At 45.2% G+C, this 10,687-nt stretch overlaps 1 protein-coding gene across 4 annotated transcripts in view; it reads left to right on the top strand.

Annotated features, from left to right (window-relative positions):
* The first annotated feature begins 5,589 nt into the window (after positions 1-5,589).
* The window catches only part of EHBP1L1 (EH domain binding protein 1 like 1), a 152,488-nt gene continuing 147,390 nt past the window's right edge, over positions 5,590-10,687 (top strand). For all 4 annotated transcript variants that reach the window (XM_040410129.1, XM_040410127.1, XM_040410128.1 and 1 more), the window contains exon 1: positions 5,590-6,215. In XM_040410129.1, coding sequence (XP_040266063.1) covers positions 6,112-6,215 — 104 coding nt within the window. In that variant the 5' untranslated portion in view covers positions 5,590-6,111. The remainder of the gene's footprint in view (positions 6,216-10,687) is intronic.

Genomic DNA, 10,687 nt, shown 5'->3' with positions numbered 1-10,687 from the left:
TTTTGACACAAGTTAGTGGAATATGAGACTTTGTAAGAAAAAAATATATAATTTCCGCTAACTTGGGCCAAAAAAATGTCTGAATGGAGCCTTACAGGGGGGTGATCAATGACAGGGGGGTGATCAATGACAGGGGGGTGATCAGAGAGTCTATATGGGGTGATCACCCCCCTGTCATTGATCACCCCCCTGTAAGGCTGCATTCAGATGTCCGTATGTGTTTTGCGGATCCGATCCATCTATCCGTGGATCCGTAAAACTCATACGGACATCTGAATGCAGCCTGACAGGGGGGCGATCAATGACGGGGGGGTGATCAATGACAGGGGGGGTGATCAATGACAGGGGGGGTGATCAGAGAGTCTATATGGGGTGATCACCCCCCCTGGAAGGCTCCAGGGAGACGCCTGTATGTGTTTTGCGGATCCGATCCATCTATCAGTGGATCTGTAAAAATCATGCGGACATCTGAATGGAGCTTTACAGGGGTGTGATCAATGACAGGGGGGTAATCAATGACAGGGGGGTGATGAGGGAGTCTATATGGGGTGATCACCACAGTCATTGATCACGCCCCTGTAAGGCTCCATTCAGACGTCCATATGCGTTTTGCGGATCCGATCCATCTATCAGTGGATCCGTAAAAATCATGCGGACATCTGAATGGAGCTTTACAGGGGTGTGATCAATGACAGGGGGGTAATCAATGACAGGGGGGTGATGAGGTAGTCTATATGGGGTGATCACCACAGTCATTGATCACGCCCCTGTAAGGCTCCATTTAGACGTCCGTATGCGTTTTGCGGATCCGATCCATCTATCAGTGGATCCGTAAAAATCATGCGGACGTCTGAATGGAGCTTTACAGGGGTGTGATCAATGACAGGGGGGTAATCAATGACAGGGGGGTGATCAGGGAGTCTATATGGGGTGATCACCACAGTCATTGATCACGCCCCTGTAAGGCTCCATTCAGACGTCCGTATGCGTTTTGCGGATCCGATCCATCTATCAGTGGATCCGTAAAAATCATGCCGACATCTGAATGGAGCTTTACAGGGGTGTGATCAATGACAGGGGGGTAATCAATGACAGGGGGGTGATGAGGGAGTCTATATGGGGTGATCACCACAGTCATTGATCACGCCACTGTAAGGCTCCATTCAGACGTCCGTATGCGTTTTGCGGATCCGATCCATCTATCAGTGGATCCGTAAAAATCATGCGGACATCTGAATGGAGCTTTACAGGGGTGTGATCAATGACAGGGGGGTAATCAATGACAGGGGGGTGATGAGCTAGTCTATATGGGGTGATCACCACAGTCATTGATCACGCCCCTGTAATGCTCCATTCAGACGTCCGTATGCGTTTTGCGGATCCGATCCATCTATCAGTGGATCCGTAAAAATCATGCGAACGTCTCAATGGAGCTTTACAGGGGTGTGATCAGTGACAGGGGGGTAATCAATGACAGGGGGGTGATGAGGGAGTCTATATGGGGTGATCACCACAGTCATTGATCACGCCCCTGTAAGGCTCTATTCAGACGTCCGTATGCGTTTTGCGGATCCGATCCATCTATCAGTGGATCCGTAAAAATCATGCGGACGTCTGAATGGAGCTTTACAGGGGTGTGATCAATGACAGGGGGGTAATCAGGGAGTCTATATGGGGTGATCACCACAGTCATTGATCACGCCCCTGTAAGGCTTTATTCAGACGTCCGTATGCGTTTTGCGGATCCGATCCATCTATCAGTGGATCCGTAAAAATCATGCGGACATCTGAATGGATCTTACAGGGGGGTAATCAATGACAGGGGGGTGATGAGGGAGTCTATATGGGGTGATCACCACAGTCATTGATCACGCCCCTGTAAGGCTCCATTCAGACGTCCGTATGTGTTTTGCCGATCCGATCCATCTATCAGTGGATCCGTAAAATTCATACGGACCTCTGAATGGAGCCATACAGGGGGTTATCAATGACAGGGGGGTGATCAATGACAGAGGGGGTGATCAGGGAGTCTATATAGGGTGATCAGGGGTGATCAAGGGTGATCAAGGGTGAATAAGGGGTTAATAAGTGACAGGGGGGGGGTGTAGTGTAGTGGTGCTTGGTGCAACATATTACTGAGCTGCCTGTGTCCTCTGGTGGTCGATCCAAACAAATGGGACCACCAGAGGACCAGGTAGCAGGTATATTAGACGCTGTTATCATAACAGCGTCTATTATACCTGTTAGGGGTTAAAAAAAATCACATCTCCAGCCTGCCAGCGAACGATCGCCGCTGGCAGGCTGGAGATCCACTCGCTTACCTTCCGATCCTGTGAACGCGCGCGCCTGTGTGCGCGCGTTCACAGGAAATCTCGCGTCTCGCGAGAGGACGCGCCGGCGCATCCACTCGGAATGAATCAACCACCTCCAGGACGCGTCTGTGCGTACAGCGGTCCGGAGGTGGTTAAAAAAAAAACTTTGTTAGGCTACTTTCACACCTGCGTTAGGTGCAGATCCGTCTGGTATCTGCACAGACGGATCCGCACCTATAATGCAAACGCTTGTATCCGTTCAGAACGGATCCGTTTGCATTACCATGTTCATGATAATGCAAACGGATCCGTTTTGACTTTACATTGAAAGTCAATGGGGGACGGATCCGTTTGAAAACTGAGCCAAATTGTGTCAACTTCAAACGGATCCGTCCCCATTGACTTACATTGTAAGTCTGGACGGATCCGTTTGCCTCCGCACGGCCAGGCGGACACCCGAACGCTGCAACCTGCGTTCAGGGGTCCGCCTGCTGAGCGGAGCGGAGGACAAACGGTGCCAAACTGATGCATTCTGAGCGGATCCGCATCCACTCAGAATGCATTAGGGCTAGACGGATCCGTTCGGGGCCGCTTGTGAGAGCCTTCAAACGGAACTCACAAGCGGAGCCCCGAACGCAAGTGTGAAAGTAGCCTTAACACACTGTAAAGAGGGCATAACTACTGTGTGGGGACACTATGGGTCCATAACTACTGTGTGGAGGCAATAAGGGGGCATAACTACTGTGTAGGGGTGCTAAAGGGGGCCTGACTGCTGTCTGTGGGCACTAAGGGGGTATAGCTACTGTGTGGGGGCCTAACTAATGTGTCAGGCACAAAGAGGACATAACTACTGTGTGCAGGCAGTAATGGGGAATAATAACTGTATGGGGGACACTAAGAGGATTGGGTAAAGACTTTGGGTGGACTTAGAGATGTGGCTTTGTGTAAAAATGATTTGCTGTAGCGTGTCACTACTGTTGTCCCTCCTTAGACTTTTGAAAAGTTGGGAAGTATGGGACAGGCCCAAGACACTCTGCTCCTTCTCCTTCACTTACAGGGCCAGGCGAGATGACTATACAGGAACCTAGTTGTGTCAATCAAGACGGATAGGAAAAGACTTGCAGGAGGGGGAACAGGAGTGCACAGAGTGGCTTGTTTCTGCCCTCAGTGCACTTAAAGTGTAACTGCCATTTCACTACCAAAAATCTAATTCCTAACATATGTGATGCTGAAGGGAAGATATTCATGAAGCTGCATTTTTCAGCTAATTTTACCTTTCTGATGTCTGTATTCAGCCCTTAGCAGCCATTTTTCTCTGTGCCTCTATTTCAGCATCTTCCTAAGATGGCCTCTGCTTCTCTTCCTGTGATGATCTTTGCCCTTCCTTGAGGCCATCCTGTATTTCCCTCACTTCCCATAAGCCCATGCTCCCCTCACATGAACTAGCAGGACCAATCAGAGCAGTGTGTATCCTCACATACAGCTAACCAGAGACAAGTCCTGCAATTGCATTAAATTAGTAAGCATTTCTTTTAACCTCTTAATAGCCAGCTGTCCTTCATTCTCTTCCAGACTGTCAGGGGGAGGGGCTGATTTAGCTGATTATATCTCTGGTTTGTTACCAGCTAAAAATATGGGCTGAGATTCCACGCTTTTTAGACAATACCAGAATGTCATAAATCTGTTCAGTACAGGGGAAGATATCAATGATAGAAATTGGGATGCTGTGAATGAAGCTTAAAGTAAAAGCAGATTTTACCCGCGATTATTCCCGACTCTATTTCTAACAGTGATTTCACCTCTGTTGCTTGGACTGTCATTCAGATGTTCTTGTATGAAAGACTGGACTGTCAGCTTTCAAACAAGACCAGTTGCATATTTCTAGCTGCTACCATTGAGAAGATATCAGCATCTAAAGCATCCCTCCCCCCTCCACTTTCTCCCTTAGCATAGCTCCAGGCTGTCCTCCCAGAGCTCAGCACATCCGTCTCTTGTTATAATACTGAGAAGACGGACTGCACATGGCAACGCTGTGAGATGAGAGCTGCTGAATAGGAAAGTAGCATGCATTTGTGGGAGTTATTAGCAGGTAAAACTGAAAATGATCAAATTTTAAATCACAAAAGCACTTATACAGCAGGGTGTACTATACCATTAGGGAATAAAAAATGAAACGGCAGTTACACTTTAACTATTCATTTGCATAAGGATTAATAGTTTTCTAAAATGTATTAAAAGTTTTTCTAGAGACTGATGCACCGGATCACTAAGTGTTAGGTGTCATTACATTCCGCTGGGCTAGCACTACAAGACACTATGAATAATAGTGAATTTCCTGGAGACAGATTCACTTGTCCTATTAATGTCCCAGATTCTCTTATTAATACAATGTCCTAAGCCATTTTACAACCATTATGTCCATTACAACTCCCAGGAATAAAAGGGTTTTGCAGGATTTTTGAACTGATGACTAGTGATGAGCAAAATTTTGAAAAATTTGACTTGGCAGCTTCGCCATACATCGTCAAGAAATTTGATTCATAGTAACATAGTATATAAGGCCGAAAAAAGACATTTGTCCATCCAGTTTGGCCTGTTATCTGTTCTAAATTACTTCGTCATGAATGGATTTTCATTGTCTGGAGCGGGCGCAATCATGGGCAATGGCGACTGTGTCGCCCCCTGTCATTTAACCCCTCAGATGTCGCGTCAAACGCTGATTCAGGGCATCTGAGACTTACATTCAGGTGCTTATGGGGTTAATCCAGGGTTTAAAAAATAAAAAGATAATTATATATATATATATATATATATATATATATAAAAGGGATGAGCGAATCAGAAATTCGGTACCACTTGGAACCGAAACCGAGACTTTTTTTGAGTCGATTTTGAGACACAAACGCTCCAAAATCAGCGCCCAAAAATTCGGTGTAAACTGGCCCTTAATGTAATGCATGGGCATCATAAATATGGGGTTCAGCCCGGATGCAATGCTTTTCAATATATTTACACCAGGAGAAAATGCTGCTAGATAGATATGGAAACAGCACATGAAATGACTGCTGAATATCTAACTGCGCCCAGTGCCTGCCTCTAATGATTTTCCATCCAGAGGAGCAAATGAAACAATGTGTATGAAATGGTCTGCTGATTTATGATACTGGCGCAGGCGACACAGACGGTTCTGTATATACAGATAGATATATACAGTCCCAGACACTCCCTCTGCCCTCCCTCCTCCTTCAAGTTTTACTTCTCCTAGCTGAGGGGAACAGGCTGTCTCTAACTCAGGGGGGTGAGATAAGAGACTAAAAAAACACATAAAGACACACAGAGCGAAAGAGACAGAGAGGAACTTCTAACCAGAGAGACACAGGGGTCGAAGAGACTGTCTAGAATCACCCATTAGGCAAAGACGGGGAAGCTGTCAGAGGTAGACTGAAAGAGGCTTTACTACAGTGAAAGGGGCTGTCACTGACAGGCGAGGCTATTACAAGGAGGCACAGTGACTGTACTGTCTCTGACAGGCAAACACCCTGAAAAGTAAGGTAAAGTTTCAGCACAGACACCAGGATCTGCTCCTCTACTCAGAAGAGCCAGGACAAGGGGACAGGTTCAGCAGACAAATGCTGTATTCAATTACAAGCACATGAACTGTGAGGCTGACTGAGAAAGCAACAGGAAGGGAGAGGCAAGAAGAGAGCTCAACTGAGTCACCAACAGCAAGGAAACATTTGTGTTCTGCACCCATAATCATGCTGGAGAGTGTCGGAGACTGTCACTGAAAGAGACAACCATGACTTCAGTATGGAAGAGACTTCAACGTACTGGCAAGAGAGCATCCCGCTTCCAGTTTGTGGCCTCTTACCAGGAACTGATATTAGAGTGCACCCAGAAATGGTGAGATGACCGCACTTTGACACATTATCTGAGAAGCCATAGTCCTGTGGTTCACAAATACTGCGCATGAAATATCTGTTGTGTGGAGCAATGATACGCCTGAGCCTGTTTTGTGTGAGGTGAACGTGTGCCCTGCTCTAGTTTCTCATGGAAATGTCAAAATGGACAGTCATTATCAAGCCGGTGTGTTCTATAATATATGTGTCCATTTGTATCCGTAACATCCTGGTCTATGATGTAACAGCGACATGTCAGCACAATGCCACAGTAATGCGGAATCACTAGATTAACCATACACAGACGTGTTACCAAGTTTCCGTTTATAAGGCTCCTTTTTGTTGAGGGTCACTTTGTTGACCTTTTCTTGGGCCTCCGTTGTAGGAGTCAGATGTATAAGAGGATTGCTGTGATATGTTTTTTTATGGGACATGGTAACTTGGTGTTGTAGAAGGGTAACCCCAGTGATGGATGATGATATTACTGAGGCTGGCTGCAGAGCTTTATCCTATAAAAATGATATGAAAAAGTAGAGAGTACAAGGCGGTGTAGTCGCTTATATGTAATTAAATGCAAAATGGCCACCTCTGGTCATGTATCTCTAGGTTGACTGCTGTGTATGCTAGTCATGCTCGCCCAGTGATTATTTCCCCACTGGGGGCACTACTACATTTGCTCTTGTTGTTGTCTTCTCTGTCAACACAGCAGTCATCGCACCAACACACGCACCTTCTATGTAAATTATAGGCTGTGCCATCACACTCTTTACAATGGAGCACTTTAATAATATGCAACACACATATGACCGACAAGTAAAGTTACAGATAGATGTCAGGCTGGAAATATAAACGATTGTCATATTACTTTGAACTTTATTTGCTGACCATCTTATCTTCCAACTATTCGAAGTCCTTTATTTACTCCAAATTCTGGAGGAGAACAGGTTTAGGTGACCTTTGTGTCCTCTGACCATTTTGTGGCCACCTTCTTAGGTCTCTGTGAGTAATCACCGAGAAAGCTGAAAACAAACGTGCTCTGGCATGGCCTCCGCTGCAGTCACACTGCCATCAGGAATGCAGTCCTTTTTTGGGGATTTTGAACTGTGTGAAATATTTAAGAATTTCCTTTACATTTTGCAAAATTATGAAATGCAGCTCTGAGCCGGGTACCTCATAAATCGCCATAAAATGGGTTCTGTTAGATCTCCTGAAATGATATCACTGATTGTCACTATGTGGGGACATGTGGCAGCTCCCTAAACGTGACTGCATCCCAGAAGTAATATACTATAGCAGAGTCTGTAAGATGCTCGGAGACTTGGTGGTGGATCTTAAAGGGTGAAACTAGGGAGAAGTACACTTTGCTTCCTTTATGTTAGGTTTCTGTCTTGTGGTTTCTTAAGAGCAGTGGTTCCTTTTTTCTGATTTACAGAAGCAGCTGAATATTTGCTTTGACTACCTCTCTTCATGGCCTACACGTAGTTATGCACCAAGGCCAGGGGTGAGGCTTCAGCCCTTGTACCCCTCATAGTCACTGCCAAGCATGCAATGAGTTTCTACAACATGCAGCTTATCGTAAGTGAAATTGGTAGATCGTGTTGAAACGGCAAAGGGTGGCACTGCTTATAGCAACAAATGAGATGATTGCTTTCACTTTCCAAATTGCCCTTTTAAATTGATACTCTGGTAGGGGCTGGTGTGGCAACAAGGTTTTTTCGTCAGTTGTGGATCATACCATACAATAACATTTGTGCTGTCAGTCATGCTTGGAGTGCTGCCGTGCTTTACAGTTTTAATCTTATATTAGGCACTAACGTTATGAATAGTAGAAAGGATAGAGGAGGAAGAACATGGACACATTATAATAAATCACCTTCCTCACCATCAACAATCAGGAGTCATAAGCAGAAAGGGTAAATGCATGCATGCACTATAAATAATAACTGTTTTTGAAGGCCAGGAAATAGAATCAGAGGAGCTTTCAAGAACCATTATGAGGGTTCGGTCACACATTCAACTTTCCTTATGCCATTTTTTAAGCTAAAATGAGGAGTGAATAAAAAAAAAAAAGAAGTCATATCTGTCCTTTATACTTTCTCTCCTCTATGATCTACTCCCGATTTTGGCTTCAAAAACTTCATCAAGAAACCTGAACGTGTGAACCATACCCTGAGTGGGATTAATTCCCCACCACTAATCATTCCTAACTCTCAGGGTTACATACACTCCTTGTATTCGTGTGCATCCTATAATGGCTTAAATATTGGCAGCCATGTATGCATGTCTGTGAACATGAAAGATATGAACAAGGCCAGAGCCTAAGGTTGGAAGTGTTGTCGTGGGACCTGAGGGTACACCCACATGATCAGGTTTCTGCATGCAGTTTTGGGAGCCAAAATCAGGAGTGGATTATAAAAGGAGAAAATGTATAAAGGACAGATACCGCTTCTCTTCTTTCTTGAATTCACTCTTGATTTTGGCTTTCAAAACTACATGCAGAAGAAACCTGCTCATGTGGCTGTACCCTAATAGTACACCACCTTCAGGCTTTTGGCCTATTAACTGCAGCTCTACCAATTCAGCACGTATAATGTACGGTAATGGGCCTTCTACAGTATATCTTGCATCTTACTTCTTCAAACCTACCAACTTTTGTGCCATAATTTCCTATGTCAGATTGCTACTTCCATTTATTGTGCAACGTTGCAAGAATTTAGCAGATATTGGGTAATCACTAGATTGATATTGCAAAGCATGTGACATAAAATGCATCGGCAAATGATTTCAGTCACTAGTGAAAATGTGAAATAATTATCCAGCTATATGACCAATGCTGTTGAGATCTTGTTTAGTGTGCTGCTCTACGTGTATACTCCAAAGAGTAAAGAGGAGATATAGTCAGCACTGGTGACCCGAAACAGTCAGAAAGTATGTGTCTCTGGGGCTATATGTGAGGGACTATGGGAGACATTTACTAATCTATTTACGCCACTTTTGTGGTATAAATAGGTCGCAAATTTTGTCACACGCCATTTGTGCAGTAAAATCTCTGACTTTACCTTGCCCACGCCACTTTTCCAAAGTGGTGAGAATAGGGGGTGTTGTCTGGTTGGGGAAGCAGACAGGCCAGCAGGTATGCCTCATTTATTATTTTCCATGCCGGTTTTTAGCATGGATAATGGCTTAAATCTATTCCAGCAAGAGGGCTGGCGTAGAGTTAAAGGGGTTGTCTGGGTACAGAGCTGAACCCGGACATACTTCCATTTTCACCCAGGCAGCCCTCTCATGCTCCGATGCGCTCCCTTGCCCTGTGCTAGATCGCGCAGGGCAAGGGCTCTTTTGTTTACAATAACACACTGCTGTGCGGAAGCTTCCGCCCAGCATTTTGTTCAGTGACGTCAACGGCTCTGATTGGCGTGCTTTAGCGATGCCCTAGCCGTTTTACTGGCTAAAGCCCGCCCATCAGTGCCGCTGACGTCACCGGGGTTCCTGCCAGCCCCATAGAGAGCCCGGTACGTCACCGGAACTCCAGAAAATGCCTTTGCCCTGCGCGATTTAGCACAGGGCAGAGGAGAGCATCGGGGGGCTGCCTGGGTGAAAATGGAGGTATGTCCGGGTTCAGCGCTGAACCCAGACAACCCCTTTAAGCCTGCCGCACAGCCTAACAGACGAAGCACCAAACTTATGTAATGGCCTGCACCTCTGCATACATTTGGCACTTCCTTCAGCAGCGCAGAGGGACTTGAGACCGACGTGGAAAACGGCAGTCTTAATAATTGTCCCCCTATGTTCTTGGGTCAGCACCGCTGATTACCCCTCCTTTTTGCCCCTTGGAGTATATTGTTGCATAGGTGACTGGTTTCACTATATGATCGGAAGTGACTGCAGTTGATTAAGACATATAAGCAGTTCCCAGTTCTTTCCTGCTCAAGGTGCGAAATTATTTCTTATGTGTTGCTGGGGCTACTGGCCTATGTGGTACCATGCTTTATTCCTCTGCTCTAGCTGTATCTATGTGTATTGCCAGATGATTGTTTTTTTATCTTTGTAAGTACATGTAGTAGGATCAATTTTAGCATATTCGTTACCAGGACCTTGCACTTAACAACAAGAAATTAACCCTGTAATTTCTGTTATATGGTTGATGGCTGTCTCTGCCTTGTATACACATGCACTGGCTTCCTGTATGTGAATTAGGGCTTGTATTCATTGTTCCTCTGTCTGCAGCACTGCTAGGACTAATCCTCTACTGCTGTGTGAGATGCTGCATACCATAGTCCTATTGCTAATCAGCTGCTCCTGTGCAATCAGTCTCTACAGATCTTGCTATGTCTCTTAAGCTTGCTAGAATCTATAGAAAAAACATAATCCAGTCTGTCTGTTTCGTTATTGTGGTTGTTATTGTTCCTTACAGTACAGACCAAAAGTTTGGACACACCTTCTCATTCAAAGAGTTTTCTTTATTTTCATGACTAT

The sequence above is a fragment of the Bufo bufo genome, chromosome 10, assembly GCF_905171765.1.
Source record: "Bufo bufo chromosome 10, aBufBuf1.1, whole genome shotgun sequence".
Lineage (NCBI taxonomy): Eukaryota > Metazoa > Chordata > Amphibia > Anura > Bufonidae > Bufo > Bufo bufo.
The sequence above is the reverse complement of the archived record's forward strand: the minus strand, read 5'-3'. Positions and strand labels throughout refer to the sequence as shown.